This window comes from Jaculus jaculus, chromosome 12 (genome assembly GCF_020740685.1).
Source record: "Jaculus jaculus isolate mJacJac1 chromosome 12, mJacJac1.mat.Y.cur, whole genome shotgun sequence".
Lineage (NCBI taxonomy): Eukaryota > Metazoa > Chordata > Mammalia > Rodentia > Dipodidae > Jaculus > Jaculus jaculus.
The window spans coordinates 86,108,576-86,127,465 of NC_059113.1; the positions used below are offsets into that span (position 1 = coordinate 86,108,576).

Sequence of the window (18,890 nt, forward strand, 5' to 3'; positions counted from 1 at the left end):
TTCTAGTAAGTAAGGTTTGGTAAATGAGGTGAAAATATTTTATACAATAATGCTGTGGTTTAAAATCCATACTCATATTTGAATTCAATGACACTTGGCAATGATTTCCCATGGCAAAATCCATTATGTTATATCATTAAAATTTTAATGGGACCATCTTAAGCCTTACTTTTATTGCTTAATTTACTATAGAACTAGTAGTAAATTATTGGTTTAAAATTACCCTACCTGGCACCAGAGGGATTGCTTAGTGGTTAAGGTGCTTGTCTGTGAAGCCTAAGGATGTAGGTTTGACTTCCCAGAACACATGGTGGTGCATGCATCAGGAGCTCATTTGCAGTGGCTAGAAGCCCTGGTGTGCCCATTGTCTCTCTTTCTCATAAATAAATAAATAATTACCCTACCTGGACATTGCAGATAATTGGGTCATAGACCTGGAAAGTAAGAAGGGCTATTTTTTTTTTTTTTTTTTTTTTTTAAGAAACCAAGGAAACAGAAGCAAATTCCCTGAACGGGAAAGGCTTTGCTTCCTCAGTGTGGACTGCATGTGACCACTTCTGTCTTCAGCTCCTGCCACTGTGCCTCCCTGCCATGATGGAATGAAACCTGGAACTATAAGCTGAAATACACCCTTCCTCCTATAAACTGATTTTTGTCAGCTATTTTATCCCAGCAACAATAAGGTAACTTAAAATGTTGGCTTTCTCTTTTCTCCATTGTCTTTGATTCCAAACTATTCTGTAACCTTCTTTTGCCCTTGGGTTTTCAACATATATTTATAATCTTGCACATGTACAAAACTTGAAGCAACCATTTTGTATCAAATTTCTAACTTTTCTCAATTATTGTTAGTCTATGCATTTGTTACTTTCTCATTATTGTGACCAAATTCCTAGCCAGAAGCTATTTAAGAAAGAATAGTCGTTGTTTTGCCTTAAAGTTTCAAAGGGATACTTTTCATCTTGGTGGTGAAGGCGCTACAACAGGAGCATGAAGGTGGAGCTGGTCACTATGTGGCCAGAATTAGGAAGCAAAGAGAAAATAGGAAGCTCAATGACCATCCCTTCTAACACATTTCCTACTAAAGGTTCCATAACCTTCCAACAGTGCCATCATCTGGGAATGTGCCATTGAAGGACAAACCACAACAGTCTCCATGAAGCTCAAATCTTGGAATGCAATGTCAAATGTCCAACATAATGTTCAATCAGGCTTCAGGTCAATGTAGTAATATGCCTGCTAGATACTTCCTGTGAAAATCTTAATTGTTCACTGGATTTAGAGTCACCTAAGAGATAAGCCTTTGAGTGTGTTTGTGAACATATTTCTAAAAAGTTTTAAGGGAGGAAGGAAGACCTACCTATCTTATATAAATGCACCATTTCATGAGCTAAGGTCTGTTACTGAATAAAAATGATTTAACCACCAGTATTTTTAAAATTTTATGTATTTATTTATTTATTTGGTGGGGGGGGGGGAGAAAGAGGCAGATGCATGAACCACATTGTCCATCTGGCCTACATGGGTACTCAGAATTGAAACTGGGTCCTTACGCTTCTCGGGCATGTACCTTAACCGCTAAGCCATCTCACCAGCCTTGAACACCAGTCTTCATTTCTTTCTGCTTCCTGACTGTGGATACATGTGGCCAGTTGTATCATGCTTCTGCCCCCCTGCATTCCCCATAATGATAGGTTTTTTCCCTTCAAACTATAAGCCAAAATAAATTACTTTTCTTCAGTTTCTTTTATCAGGAATTTTGTTAAACCAACAAGAAAAATGACTAAAATACATACTAAATCCCAAAAGAGATGCACTTTTAAAAATATTATTTATTTATTTATTTACTTATTTATTTAAGAGAATGAGAGAGAGACAGAGAGAGAGAGCAAGTGAGAATGGTAGCACCAGGGCCTCCTGCAAATAAACTCCAGATGCATGCGCTCCTCTTGCACCTTGCTTCCGTGAGTCCTGGGGAGTCGAACCAGGATCCTTTGGCATTGCAGGCAAATGTTTTAACCGCTTAGCCATCTCTCCAGCCCTAGACTCATTTTTTTTAATGCTCTATGGTTTCTAAAGCTATGCTTTTTTTTTTTTGATTTTATTTTTAAAATTAACTCCAGATGCATGCTTAACCTTGTGAATATGACTTACATGGGTCCTGGGGAATTGAACTGGGGTCCTTAGATTTCACAGGCAAATGTCTTAACTGCTAAGCCATCTCCCCAGCTTTATGTTTTAACTGAATATTAATTATCTATTCTACTACGGATAAATTTTAATTTTCTGCATGAATAAATATACCACCCTGTATTTTCAAATTTTGGCAATTTGATCTAAACTATTTCTGAGTAAGTGCTAAAAATTATTCAAAATGGGTAATTTATGTAAATCTCCATATTGTTCTGGCAACTACTCACCCAGATTTTCTCTTAGGAACAAACATGAGACAGGATTGTTAAACAGAAGTAATATGCTTTTTACTAGCTTTGGTCTCATGGCAGGTTAGTAGTAATGAAGCCTATAATTTTACCTCAGTCATCTTAGGTTTGAGGAAATATCACAAATTACAAACCCATCTTTAATATTTTCCACAGCTAGATGGGGTGTTGTCATAGCAAACTGTAGAATCAATGAATATCAAAACAATCAGGAAATACTAAATGTGAGTTCTGTCATTGACAGAGTTTCTTCTGCTTTTGTCTAGTAAGCAAAGATTTTCCAATTTTTATAATTAGACTGAAAATTTAATATTTGCTGATCAGAGAACAAGAATAATTTTAAGTTGTTTTTATTAAATGTACCTAAAATGTTTATACTCTGTATGCCTTTAGATAAAGCTACTGCATTCCAGCATGCTTCAGTTTCTTCATGAAAGAGTACACATCATAAATTGATATAAGGATTAAATGATATAAGGATTATACTATAGAGTTAACACACAGAATAATGTTAAAAGCACAAAATGTGCATTTAATACGTGTTATTTATATTTGTTTATTGTTGAGTAATTTCACTTTTTGCATTGTGTCCAATGTCTGGATTTGTTCATTTTTACGAAATATATGTTTATATGTGGTATATGTATACATGTGTGTGTATGCATGTGTGTATGTAAGTGCAGAGAAAAATCTAAGTTTTCACTTTTTCAAGGCCATTCTTTCTTCTATTTGTGCCACAGTCTTAGAGGCTCTATTGGATTCCATTTAGAGTTAGATTTCCAATGTAAATATGACTAGAACATTTGTGTCTTCGAATAATTTTCTTGATTTGGAAATATAGCCAAAAGGATTGTGTCAAGATAGAAGGACATGGAGAATAGAAGTATAATATAGTCACACAGACATAGAGGAATGACATGGACAGAGAACCATACTTGATTGCCACATCCACATCATTGGCACTGCTTTCGAAGGCCAATCCACATTCAAGATAAAACCACACCCTTAAAATCTCCCCTTTTTGTTTCTTTAACCACTTGAGTTGGTCTGTGACTACACCTTACCAAACAGAAGCTAAAAATAGTGTCCTTGATTGATTCCCGGTTCAGAAGATATAAAACACCTTTTGGTATCTTTTAAGTTAGCACACACTGGACCAAAAGTCTGGGATATTTGCCATCAATCCAACTTGAACAAAAAAACTAGAAATAAAGGATAACATGAATAGACACATTCTTAATCTACAACAAATTTTGTCATCTTCTAAAAGACCCATGTGAAGACGTTCGTGAGGACCCAGTAAGGTGAAGAACATCATAGTGGACATGTCAGTGGTTCAGCAAGATCTCGATCCAGACAGCGCTGAAGGTGTGGAAGTCAGTATAGATACTGAAGAAGAGCTTATGAAAGAATGTGAAGAAATGTGGGACGACATGGAGAAATATCCACTCCCATCCCTTCCCCTTGCTGGACGTGGTGGTGCACACGTTTAATCCCAGCATTCGGGAGGCAGAAGTAGGAGGATTGACTTGAGTTCGAGGCCACCCTGAGATTACATACTGAATTCCAGTGTCAGAATAAATTATTGCTTTTTGGAACTGAGACACTCAATAATTCAAATGCTCAGCTCTCTTTACTAACTATGCAAGTGAAATGTTTGACTGCTGAACTTGGTCAATGGCACAAAAAATCTGTTGAAATAACACCTCTGACAGAGGATGTTCTGGTAAAATTAGGAAAAGAAGAGTTCCAAAAATTGAGGCAAGATCTTGAAATGGTACTAACTACTCTTCAGTCAAAGAATGAAAAGCTAAAGGAAGACTTGGAAAGGGAGCAAATGTGCTTGAATGAACAGGAACAAATAATGGAATCTCTTAATTTATTACATGGTGAATTGAAAACTCAGGTTGGGACATGTTCTGAATCAAGAATCCTTAGTGAGCTGCAAACTAAAATAATTAGCATTAAGAAATTCAAGGAGAAAATCTTGATCACCTTGGGCGAGTTTCTAAAAGACCATTTTCCTCTGCCACATGGAAATATTAAAAAGAAACAGAAAAACATTCAAGAATCAACAGCACAGGTGATAACACTGAATTAAATATTAGATTCTCATAAATAGAATGTTTGATGTGCCACATGATCCATATGTCAAAATTAATGATTGCTTTTGGCCACCATACATTGAGCTGATTCTACGTAATGGAATTGCCTTGAAACATCCAGAAGATCCAACCCAAATAAGATTAGAAGCCTTCCATCAGTAAAATTGATGGGCCCTTGTCACTTTGTAGGGAATCTTGACATTCAAGAATGAAAAAAGCACATGACTTTGATAAAGAGTTTTTTTTTTTTTTTTAAGTCCAAGCCATAGTCCGTGTTCCTTTTTTTGTTTGTTTGTTTTGAGATAGAGTCTCATGTACGCCAAGCTAGCATCAAACTCCTCATTTTCCTTCCTCTATCTCTGGAGTTCTGGGCTTACAGAACTGTGGGGCTGTGCCTGCTATCCATCTTTTTACCTTTAAATAACAGCTACTGCCAATTATTCATGTTTACAATGGGCATTTCTTATTAACTCAGTACTTTGGTGTTTTAAACTATATGAATATGAATGCAAATAAAAATATTCTAGACATAAAATATTTTTCTTACCTAAAAAAAAAAATCAAAGAGCCATACATCTTCAATCCAATGTGCCTTAGAAACCCATGGTTTTTCCCCAGTTTAGTTTTCCAGCATGTGAACTCAATGCATGGAGTTGTGTGTTCTCTTTCCTCTCTCTTTCCAATGGGAAGGCATCAGTTCACATCAGCAGCAACTGGCAACTTCATTTACTAATTTACTCAAAAATTACTTGTTGAATAAAGAATGTTTTCTAGGTACCATACTTGAATTATACTGGAATCACACACATGGTTCTAAAACCAAGGGTCATTTCTAAATGTGATGGGATAGAAAGAAGAGAGTGCTCTTTTCCATAGAACGTGGTGTTTACTTTCCTGTAGTGGGAGCTATACAGGTGAACAATTCTTGACTTCTTTCTTGAAGAATAGTATTTTTTTTTGTAACTAATGAATTTGGAAGAAAATTAAGCAAAAGTACTTATATGTCTTTTGCTCTTGGGAGCCAGAGTCAAAAAAGCATTAATTCCACTGTGTACTGGGTGCTTTATGTCTTACAGGGTCACAGATCCATGGGAAAGGGGCTATGATAAGATAGGCGAATCTTTTTACATTAGATTCAGTAATAGAAGGTCCGCTTACCCAAAGCTCTGAGTTACGTTCTTTCATTAGCTGTGTCAACAATAAGGTACTTGTGTGCCCCCTATCAGCCTTACAATTGTGACACATCTTAAATGATTTATAATTCAAAAAGGAAAAATGGTATTATATAAGGCCTGCTTAAGAACATTATCAAGGTAAATCTCAAATGCTGTCCTCTATCATGACATGTGTTCAGATGGGATTTTCACCACCTCAGATTTAGCACTTCACAAATAAAACTTTCCTCCAGTATCCAATCACAGCATGAAAGAGAACTGAAATTTACCATAAAACATGGGCTAGTTACATACTCATATATTCATCCATTCATTAAGGCTTCAAACCTTGTTGTGAGCAATTACAATTTCATCATCTATCTTCCCTTTTGGATTGTAGTGTTGACCATGTCTTTCTGTGATTTTGAAAACTAAATCCCACCAAATAGACATGGCTGATTTCTGGCTTTCCTCCTGAGCTCCCTAGCAAAGGTAGCCATAGAAACTTGCTCTGATGCCCTTCAGAAAGTCCTTCAGTGGCATCTATCTCTGGAACAAGTTCTTCTTCCTGAGATAAGAGATTTTCCAGGAGTAGACAATCACTAACCAACCCCTCTGTAGTTGTTAGACCCTATTATATTATATTCAGACTGACCTCTTTAAAAGTGACAGCACAGAATGCTCGTAGTCTGTGGGCCTATTCAAGTTGTAACACACACACACACACACACACACCATGTAAAATCAGCCTCTTTACTCCTACCTAACTCCTCCAAATGTTTAAGGACTGATGTGAGCCCAACATCTCCTAGCCTTTTATGTCATTTTTATAGCTGTAGCAATGGTGTCTCAGTTAATCACACCCTGTAGTAAGTTATGTGCTCCTGTGGTTTATGGCAGCTTTGTCATTACCCAAGCTGAAGTAATGTGAACTCCTAGGGCTGAGAAACTGGGGTCTATGTCCCACATCATAAAATTCATTGTTGATCATACAGCAGCTGCAAAAGATTTAATGACTGATTGGCTTATAAGCAAAAAACTGCCTTCACCTAAGAGTTGGTTTGACTCAGTAGGCTGAGATTTCAGGGTCATTTGATGATCAGAATTTCTGCTCTGACCTTGTTGACTTTCTTTATTGCTCCAGGCAGTCCATTTTAGTGATTTTGTATTCGTTTTCTTAATCCAAAACTGAAAGTAAGGCTTGTCATCTGTCTTATTCATAGAGAGTGGCGAGGAGTGGCCCAGTCGATGCAAGGCACATTGGTAATACAAAGTTTAATAAAAATGATAAATAGCATCCATTATAAAATTGAACCATTGTTCAATTTCTACTGCCCTTTCAGACCTTTGATTCAATACTCTCTCTCTGAAATCTGAGAACTTTAATCTGATGAAGTGTTTTACTAATAATCATAGACTTCCTGCATTAACCTTTTCTTATCATTAGGTAAACCTAGATGACATAAAATTATCTTTTTAAACAAATCAATATATCACTATAAGTGATAGAAACACATCTGATAATGGAGCTTCAGGTAAGAGAAACTTGTTACTTGAGTTTTAAAAAGCTGTATGAAATAATCCCTACTTTTGAAAGAACATTCTTAAAATAACTTCAGAGTTTTTTTTCCTTTTATAATATTGAATTTTTCATTTATTTATTTATGAGAGAGAGAATGGACATGTCAGGGACTCTAGCCACTGCAAACGAACTCCCAGATGCATTCACCACCTTGTGCATCAGGTTTATGTGGGTACTGGGGAATTGAATCTGGGTCCTTAAGCTTCACAAGCAAACACCTTAACTGCTAAGCCATCTCTACAGCCCAAGAGTATTTCCTTTAATTCTGCAATTGCTTAAGCAAAAATCTTGTTCTCTTACTAGAAAAGTTAATTATGTTTGACTGTGAATTTTGGAATGCATAACAACAAAATCTTTCCCTTTATTCCTAAGTAACCATCAAAAACACCCTTTGAATGGTTGTATTGCACTGAAAATAGTAAGTCATTAGTCAAGTAAATGATGTGGTAACAAGCCATGTTAGGTAGTTTCTCTTTGGAGATCTTATATGTACAAAAAAATACACATTGGAAGTAATGTTTAGGCTTAACACTTCAAGCACCAGAAGCATATTTCTAAAATAAACTAGAAGCTACTCTAATAGAGTAGTTGGTGATATTCTTTTACTTGTTCCAGGACTCCGGTTGTATCAGCTTTCACCTTTTCTTTGTATGCACACACATGTGTGTGGTAGGATGCATGTGCCTGTCATGTGTGTTAGCGAATGTGTGTGTAGGGGTATACATGTGGAGGGCAGAGGACAACCAGAGGTTTCATTCTCCAGACACGCTGTCCATCATTCCTCACCTTTTGTATGGATATTTGAAATCAAATCCAGGTCCTCATACTTACAGGACATGCGCTTTACAGACAGAACCAGCGGACTTCCTTAGACAAGCCTTTCTTTCTCTGGCATAGGGCCCTTGCCGCATAGTTCACTTTGCCAGTAATGCTCCTCCCTGTACTCTTTCTTGACCTGCTGACAGGCTGGCATCTTCCAGTGTCAGCTCAAGCTTTCCCATCTCCCAGACCTTGTAATAGCCACATGGTTAGACCACCATACAGCACCCAAGACCGAACCTAATCAGAAAAGACACATGCAAATGATTAAGAAAAGAAATCTTGTTCTCTTCATAACAGTTGGCAGGCTCATGAAGTAGAGGCAATGCCCAAACTGTTAACCATTTATCTCTGGAACCCACTGCATGTTTGAACTGTAGGAGACATGCTTAGTGATTTTTCCTAAATCAAAAACTAAATTTTGACTTTAATTCATGGAGTAAAATTTACAAACATAATATGACAATGTGGGAATAAAGACCTCAAAATCAGTAACTTTAAAGCAAAACATGAAAGAAAATTTTATACTGCCTTTACAGTGTTAGAACATGGAAAACAGGATATTAGGGACATGTTATATAATTTTAATGTTAAGTACTATGATAAACATAAGATTAGCAACCTTTATTTCTAAGAAAGGTTTAAACAAGAGAAAAATAACTGGTTTTGCAACACATTATTTAGGCTTATAGTAATTTATATTTATTAAGTTATTTTATTGTAGCTGGAAGGCATTTCAAATTTTTGTGTTTAGCCTCCATTAGCAAATCCTGTTTCATGCCTTTCAAAGATTAATGTCTTAGAAGCAAAAAATGTAAAGGACCCTGAATCCTGATTACTTTTTTTTAGTTGTGAATTTTTTAAACATCAAACATTTCTTGGACCAGAGTTTTAGCCTGCGTCAGCTGGTGACCAGCTGTTCTTAAGCTTAAGGTCATAAAAATAATAAGAGGGTTATGAAGGTTTGACCTTCAAAGTCAGGCCTCCAGAGAGTCTGCAAATGCAATTTTAGGACATGTGGTGGCTAAAGCAAAAGTACACTTATCCACCCATGCCCTGCCCACCCCATCCCAGCATATGTAATCATCTCCAGTCTCCTTTATAAGTTAGATAAAGCCTAAAAAGTTCAAGAACAAATTATTGGATCTATTCCACTTTCAAAATGCTGTGTACCTGAGCCAGCATGTTTAAAAAGCCTAATGAAAATTTCCAGGTAAAACACTAGACATTGCATGTTCACTCATCTTCACCTATTTTAAAATCAGCATAGCCTGTTATTTTGAATTTATTTTCAAAAAAATTAAAGCTGTATAAATTTTACAGATTTCACAATTACCAGATTCCTCTTGTAATGGTCTCCTACAACATGTGAAGGTTTAACAACTGCTACTTAACCTCCCATGTCTCCTTCAAAGTAAGGTTGGATCACCAAAAATTTAGGTTTTCTACACTTCAGGCAATAATTTTGTCCAGACACTATTATTAAAAATATGTATTGATACAATATTTCAACAGGATACCTAAATGGAAGCTAAATGTATTTTCACAGAAAGAATGCATAATAAGTTCAGTGAAAATTTCTTCCTATATTCAGAAGGAGAGAAAGAGACAGACTTAGATTAAAATTTCCAAGTCAGGTTGCTTTTGTTCATATGTGTGTATTTAGTGGGTGCAGATACGTGTGCACGTATGTGGAGGCCACAGGAGGACTTTGGGTGCCTTCTCTTGTTCTGCCTTATTTCCTTGAGACAAGGTCTCTTATTAAAGCTGGATCTCACAATGGCTTTTCAATTAGACTGGCTGACCTGTGAAGAGCAGCAATCTTCTATCTCTGCCCTGTTAGCATGGAGGTTATAGGAGTACATGTGTGGCCAAGCCAGCTTTATTTGTGGGTGCTGGGGATCAAGTTCAAGTCCTGCGAAGCAAGAGCTCTTACCCTCTAAGGTATCTCCCCAGTCCCTGCTGCTGTTCTTTCTGTCTCTTTTGCCCTCCCCTCCCTCTCATATTCTTCCCACAACGTTGCGTCCTTTCCTCTGTCATATCACATTCCCTTCTTATCCTCTCCCTCAGTCATTTGCCCCTTTCATGGTCTCCTATTTCAAATTATACCCTACACTCACTCTCACAACCTCTTATTTACATACATGAAAACATTGAAAGCTAGGATCTATATATGTCGCTCTTAAGGTAAAAGGGTTTTCTCTCTCCATAGAATGTGATGGCTTCCTTAACTTTCTAGGTTGCAAAAATGGCTTCTAAGAAATATATTACTAAGACACCTCAAGAAATCGCCCCTGCATTCACTCATTTTTATAAGTTTACTAAGTACAAATTGGTACCTTCTAAGCTTTGTTCTCAGCTTTCAAGGTGTGGATCACAAACCTATAACTGAACATAGAGGCTGTGGAAAAATTAAGCAGCAGTGAAAGGCTTCTGAATACACAACTACCAAAAATTGAGTGAAAATCAGCCATGTAATGAATCTGTTAGGTTTTGGCCAGTGATCACCATTTCACATTCTGTGACCTCACTGTAGCCTTAGTTTTGAGCACACAGCTTATACATGTTACACTTTATAAGCCATCATGCCAGTCAACAGCAACAAACACTGACCTAAACAACTTGACACACATTGGAAATTGTGTAATTTGTGTGGTTTCATTGTACATGCAAAGTTCTTGCTCTAATATAAACAAAATGATTTAATTATTAAGAATCAAGATCTTAAGTATTTTCCTACTATCATTTCTCAACCTATAAGTATAAAATTAATATATGTTTGGATTGTATTGTCTTAGAATGTTTGATTTTAAAAACTGCTGACTTGGTCCAGAGAAATGGCTCAGTGGTTAAGTGTGCTTCCCTCTCAAGAATGAGAGATGAGAATGATGGAGTCTGAGTCTAAGAGCCCACATATTCATGTGGGAGTGGCTCTGAGCACCTGTAACACCAGTAAGGTGGGGGGGGGGCAAAGCCCAGAAACTCACGCAAGACTTGAAGATGGGAGTCTGGCAGGCCATGGGATCAATAAACCACTCCCAAAGGAAAATGGGCTGAATCTATGGAGTAGGACACACAACTTTTTGCTTGGGCCACCACAGGCGAGCACATCCCGCTACTCAACGTTCTGCTTGAGCCATTGTTAGGAGAGGACATAGGGTACTGCAGGAGACCATCAGATGACACACACTGCCCACACACAAGAAGGAAAAATTGCTGACTTGAGGTACAGAAGAATGTTAAATTTGGGCTTGGAATTTGACAGTAGACAGAATTTCCAACAATTTCTGAAATGCTCTTAAACATCTAGTTATCACTTTTGTACTATGTATTTAGTATGTAAATGGGGTATCCTCAGCATTGATGAGTATAATAACAAAATATTGATTAACTTTTAAAAACATAGGAGATGCCTTACATTCTAGATCAAATATTCAACCAACGTTTAATTCTTTCTGGAAAAATAGCCAATAATACTCATTAGTATGTGAATTTGATTTCAACTTTTATAAATTGTAAGATGATATCTATTCCAGAGGATTGAAGGATGAAGAGATGGCTCAGCAGTTAAAGTGCTTGCCTGGAAAATATAATGGTTAAATTCCCCAGTACCCACATAAAGCCACATGCACAAAGTGGCACATACATTTGGAGTTCATATGCAGCGACTAAAGGCCCTATTGCACCTATTTTTCTCTCTGTCTTTTTTCTCTCTTTCTCTGTGGGTAACTAAAGAAAGAAAGAAAGAAAATACTTTAAAAATACTTATTTTAAATTAAAGTTGTGATTTATTTTTAGTGGCAGATATTTGATTTGTATACAAATTGTTATATTTATTTTCATATGCTTATATATCCAGGGTTCTGTGATAATTTCTCGGGAGGAAAAGACTCACATGTGGAAAATATTTAAGAAGTGTTGCCTTATTTCATGAGGGACAAAGGTGGTGAATCAGGACAGAGGAAAGTGTTAACCCATAAATTACAATAATATTAAATAAAAATTTTCTGGATGATGGTCAGAAATCAGATCTTATTCCAATTTAGAGAGGCCTTCTGGAAGAGGTGACTTTTTCATGCAGTATTGAATGCTGGCAGAAGTTTGCTTTTCATAAAGTAAATGAGAATTGGTGTGGGGCTCTCATCATTCTTATGAGAGTTTACAGTGTATAAATAATAATGTGATACCTTTTCTTCATTGAATTACTGGAAAAATGGCATGGCTATGGAGAATGTGGAAAGCTGGTCAAGCAAAAAGGCAGATTGTAGAAAATCCTTTGTGTTATGTGAAGAAGTTTAGGTTTCATCAGAAATAAATAAATAATTGGGAATATCTCACAGATAAAAATTAAACATAACTGATGGCTAACCCCACAATGCATGACCCACACTCCCCAATGAGGAGGGTCCAGGCAGAGGGGGAGGACAGGGAGAAGGATAATGATGGTACCAACATGGCTGTGTACACTGTGCACATAAATAATAAAACAAAACAAAAAGACCAAAAAGTGGTATTACTGAAAGATGGTTTATAACTCTTCCCCCCCTTCACAGTGTACCTAATAAACCTGAAATTTCTAAAAGAAAAATAAATTGAACAGACACTAGCTAAGTCAGAGCAGAGGAGACATGCATGTGGGCATGAGAAAGATGTTCAAAAATGGAATCCACCACCATTATTTTGGTTTTCAGTGAAGGAAATTAATTCAAATAAGAGATGCTTCAACAAATTTACAGAATCAGTGATAGACAATTATAACCAAAACCTTAATCTTAAAGGACTATATTCTACTAAAAAGAAAGTAAATTGTGATGTGTGGTATGCAAATATAAAATGTTTATTCAATGTCCATTTAAAGTACTTTCAAGTAAAAATACGTACAAAACAGATGTACAAAGTCTGAAGCACCTAGAAGCAAGACAAGTGTAATACACATCAACACAATTGAAATTAAATCCAATGCAAGTGTAGTGACATCATATTGCACAAAAATTTATTCCACATGAAAACTCATGCCCAAAGAGCATCTATCAGATGAAAGCATGTTTATTTCATAGTGTCTTTCCACTTACACAAATAGCCCATAAACACCATCTGGCAATACAATTGCTGCACCACAACTCTCCCCAGAGGGAAATCATTTAGCTGTAGAAGAATCCACTTTATTTCACATCTCACATGTGGGTACACCAGTGCCAAGGAACTCTAAGAAGCACAATGCAATCCACAAATGGAAGTTCCTTTGCACCATTTATACTATCACTTAACACTCCTAATATGGTTGGAATATACAGGCAGAAAAGCAATTTTGTCCTTTAAGGATTATGCATACAATATAAGGCACCCTGGAAAATTTGCACAAAACACACACCATTCCTCGGAGCAGGCTTCATTGTCACAATGACAGAGTAAAGAAACTGCCGGAGTGTTGTTCTGTTTTGGCTGTGTCTTTCAAACTCATCCTGAATTTAAGATCAATAGGCCAAATATAACATTCTCCTGCAATTTGGGGAATGGCACAGGATCATAACAAACACATGCCAGATCTGACATAGGGTTTAGTTGGTCTGGAAATTATAACCTGAGCGCAGATCAAAGGGAATAGTTGCCAGCATAACTCTCAAGAGTAACATGACCACCACTTTCTGGCTGGGCTAACTCTATCCCATTGATACAGGGTATCAATATATGAAAAGGATGAAATGAAATGTAAATACCTTTATATACAGTACCTACTATTTTAATATATTAACATAGCAGCATACCTAAGAACTTTCTACCCCTTAACCAAAGGAAAAAAATAAACATCACTGTTAGTACATCCAAATCAAAGTTTTAGACAAACTCCACAACAGAATTTTTTTTTGTAAAGTAAATCAGATATATTTTAAATAAAAAGATGTGCAAGATTCATCAGAAGATGAGTTTTTAATTTATAACTAATCCACACCCTTTACCAGTGCACCATACCATGTTATTCACTCTATAATGAGAACCAGGCTTTAAGGAATAGAGAGTTAAATCCTTGTCAGAAACGTAAGACAAATTAAGTTTAATGAGAGTTCTGTCCAGGCCGCCTTTTGCCTCACCTTTTCTGACATGTGCTTCTTAGAAAACCACAGGTAGCCAGAGCAGCATTGGTACAGCACAATGGTATGTTTGTTCACCTGCTTGGCACAGGGAAAAACAACACCTCTGATGCTTATGCTTGCAAAGCTCCCAAACATTGAGCAATATTACTAACACTCTATTGTTGTTCTCTGTATTCACAGAGACATAGCAATTTGACAGCAATGTCTATACTGAAACATTTGTTTTTAAAACAACATATGTTATGGGGTCTAGGAAATATCCTAAGAGAGTGAAGTGCTATTTTACTTCCTCACCATATATAGCATCAGGAGAAGAGCTCCAGTTTGAGGGATGTAAGTATGGCAAGTTTATTTCCAGATTTTATAGCAGCAATAATAATAATTCATAAAGGAATATTCCTGGGTATCAAATTTCCCAAAGAGAGAATCAGATTTACTGAAAATTGGTGGAGGGTTTTAGTGGTTTGTGCAATAATCATAGCCATACATTTATATAGATAAATATACATGATAAATAGATATAGTTATAGGCATCAATAGCTTATTTTGCTTTTAGATCAATGAAGAGTGATATTGGCTAATGTCTAAAATAAGATGCATGGTAGCTTAATGTAAATCTTTTTCATTTACTATGAATGTGAAATCATTAGAAATAATGTCTTCTATTTCTCCAAAGTAGTTTTCCATATTAATATAATATTGTATTCAGTTATTCAGTGAGAAGAATGAAGGGGAAATTCTAGGAAAAGTTTAGTTCAGAAATTCTTTAAAATAAGAGCCTTCAAAGGTAGGAGGGAGCCAAACTGCTTAACTCCCAGTGTAATAGAAAGTTATACTCTGGTTCTGCATCTAATAAGGGTCATTAGTAAGAATAGGCGAGGTTTACCTTCACACAGAATAATATACACACAGCCCAATTATAGCTGTAACATCCACAGCCCTAACACATTTCCCCACAAGATGCTGAGTGAAATAACATCGCATACGGTGCTCAGAATATTGTCACCACTGCAGAAAAGATGACTGGATTAGACTCCCCACCACATAGCCTTCAAGTATGCTTGTAGTACCTTCAGTAAGAGGCAACGGGGACTTAGCAAGCAGGTCTTCTACCCAATCACGTAACTCATTTGAAAATCATACTTTAAAAATCTGTAGTGTGTATCCTAAGGGAGAAAAGTTATGTTCACTTTGGAATTGCTGTGACCATCAGTATAGCTCTCAAATGCCTGTTACACCAGTTTCTTGAAAAGTGTCACCTAGGGCTAGAGAGATGGCTCAGCAGTTAAGGCACTTGCCTGCAAAGCCTAAGGACCCAGCGTTGATTCCCCAGAACCCACATAAGCCAGATGCACAAGGTGGCACATACATCTGGAGTCTGTTTGCGGTGGCTAAAGGCCCTTGTTTGCCCATTCTCTCTCTGCGTCTCTCTCAAATAAATAAATAAAATATTTTAAGTGTCATTTATAAAGCCATACAAGCAGTTTTTGGGGTATACATGAACCCTTGATCCAAATAGGCAAAAGCACACACAGGAGCAGGTAACTATGTGGAGATTGTAGCCACCCTCTGTGCATGTTAAGCCACTTGATAATAAAGAAGATGAGGTGCTGTAATTCCAAGAAAGCAAGCGAAGTGGTAGATCCAACACAGAAAAATCATAGATACAAAGATTCTACCTGAAAGTTATAGTATACAAACTCAGACAAATAAATCATGATTCTATTCAAATATGATAAAAATGATGCAAAAATATCTACTTAGTATTCTGGAAGAACAATGTCTCACAATATAAGGAAAACTGGTGAACTTTCTGGGAGATTATGACTCATGTTTCTGTGAATCTACACAACACAAAAATAGACAAAACATTTATTCTTAACACCAAGTAATTTGAAAACATAGTAAAAGTAAGAAAGAATTAATACCAAAATCTGTTAAGCAAGTTGTCTTTTCTAGAGTAGAGCACTAATAAACTATGGCTAACTAGGGGCCATACCCTTGCTTATTACAGACATTTATATAGCTTTTTAAAAATACTGCTGATGGGAAAATTAACCTAAAATGCATACATAGGTAATTATTCTGTTACCCATATATAATGTAAACAGAAGCTTATATGTACTCTAATTTATATCTGCTATGAGTTTCTTGCCCATAACACAATGTCGTGATTTAATTCTTGACTTGAATGCATAGGAAAATAAAATGTAGCCATGTAACTAATAATGCTGATATATTAAACTTTATAGAGAAAATTACATTCAAGTAAAAACAAATTTCTTGAGTCATCTTCATTGAAATCCCAAATCTAGTTTTTTTCCAAACTCAATGACTGTCATACAAAATTACCATATAAAATGTAACAGAGTTGAAAACATTTCCTTGTATATTATATAGATAGTATGAGACAGTAATATATAAACATGTCAGTTAGTAAGTAACTTAAATATTCAAAATTATATTCTTTAAATACCTCATTTATTTTGAATGGAGAAAATATTGGGAAGTATTATCTTATTTTTAAAGGAGGATGCAGATTTGGTGGGACCAGAAGTATATGAAATTCTTTTGGTCTTCTTTAAGGAAATATCAAATTGTTAATGCAAAGGTAGTTACAGTGTCTTGGAAGGCACTTGTCTAAATTAGAGGCACTGAAGCTTACATTTCATTAGCCTCTCAGAAAATTCTCTTACCAACAGTTTTAAATATTTCTCTGGCTATATTGCATAGCATTAAAATATGTCTATTCCTAAGCACATTTTCTGATCTTCTGCCTTCAGCTTCCTATCTTATCCCGCAATAATAAATAAGAGATCAACATTAATGAAGGTCAAAGTCACATAATTTCTTAGCAGTGTATTCATTTGCAATTTGAGATAAAATAGTGAGTGTCCTGAAGATTGATAGCAGCTCGTGAAGAATTCTGTTATGCAATTGTCCTCATTTTAAACCTACGTTGATATATCAAATAGCAATTGGAGAAACAATTTAGCCAGACACGAGACAGTCTGGACATCCATTTTTACATACATGTTTAGTGTTAGAAAAGCTGTAAAGCACTGCTAATGTAGCATAGCAAGCTGTTCTGATCCTGGGCCAGCGGACTGAGGGAAGCTTGTGTGTAAGCCCATGTACTCATGACCTGACATTTGGAGTGAGAGGTAGACATGGTTTCCAGAACAAATCTCAAACTTCCTAAAGAAAAGAGGGTCTATTTATAGCTCACCAAATCTGCCATTGATAAGTCATTTGACCAAAGGAAAAAATCTAATATTTTAATAATAGTGTCAAAATAACACTGTAAAAAATACTCACTGCATTTATTCATAATTGTGAGAGGAGTCTCAAATTGTATCTAAATTTTAGAGTCTTTATTAGATCACTTCAATTCACAATTAAGAAGTTAAGGCTCTATGTATGAAATAAAGAGCATTTGAAAATAGGACCAGGAATGATGCAGGCATGTTAGGCGCCTGGGCACTCAATTTATCTTAAAGTATATTGGGATGCTTTTAATTTTAAATTCATAATTTTATATAAACATTCAAATACCTACCCTGAAACAAGTATAACATATGTAATAACATATGTCTATATACATATAAATCAGTCTCAAATATGAGAAAAATTCAATTTTTATAAAAATATGCATATATAAGTATGTAGAATAGTTTTTGAAGTTATCAACTTTACATGCCACCATTTTGAGCAAAAATATTCATGTGAATTGCTTAAGTAAAGACACTGTGTCTTCTCATGATATAACCTCAAAAGAAGCACGAATACTACTCCATCAGCATTTATTAGAAAAAAAATGAGGGCTGGAGAGATGGCTCAGCGGTTAGGTGCTTGCCTATGAAGGCTAACAACCCCGGTTGGAGGTTTGATTCTCCAGGACCCATGTTAGCCAAATGCACAAGGGGGTGCACATGTCTGGAGTTTGTTTGCAATGGCCAGAGGCCCTGGAGCACCCATTCATTCTCTCTCTCTCTCTCTCTCTCTCTCTCTCTCTCTCTCTCTCTCTCTCCTTCTTTCTCTGCCTGTCTGTCACTCTAAAATAAAATAAAATAAAATAAAATAAAATAAAATAAAATAAACAAAAATATTTAAAAAAAAAAGAAAAAAAATGAGCTGACTTGCTACTTGGTTAAAAAACAAAACAAACAAAAAAAAAAAAACACTTAAAAAATCCCCAAAAGACAGTGACGGTGTAATCTACTTAGCCTCCACAATGATATATTTAAGGAACTACAGTACTAAAAACATTAAACAATGAGATCAGTCTGCCCTTGTAGATGGGAGCACATTGACCTCAGGAATAACCAAGAACTACACCGTCCTCTCCATGTGACTTTACTGTATTTTTTTCATGTAGGAAAAGATTCAAGAAGAAAGGAAGAACTGGCTTGTTGAGATCTTATGGGTCTAGACATTGTAAAACAGCAATATATATATTTAATCTCTAGCAACATATACTAGGTAGAAATGTGAACAAATGAAAAATATACCCTGTATGTAGGGACTACAGGTACAATTTTGAAAACCCATGTTAAAAATAAAAAATATATTATAAATTCCCTTGGAGAACTAAACATTAAGTTTCATATATATATATATATATATATATATATATATATATATATATATGATGTTATTGAGAGTCACAATTGAAATATGTGAGTTGCTTCAAATTG

The 18,890-nt window shown here is 35.8% G+C and overlaps 1 protein-coding gene across 1 annotated transcript; it reads left to right on the forward strand.

The window, feature by feature from the left end:
- The first annotated feature begins 3,736 nt into the window (after positions 1-3,736).
- On the forward strand, positions 3,737-4,708 carry LOC101593493 (centromere protein K-like). Its single transcript, XM_012948193.2, is given in 3 exon segments — positions 3,737-3,880; positions 4,009-4,550; positions 4,552-4,708. Coding segments are annotated over 3 exon segments (813 nt in total). The 5' UTR covers positions 3,737-3,766.
- The last annotated feature ends 14,182 nt before the right edge of the window (positions 4,709-18,890 follow it).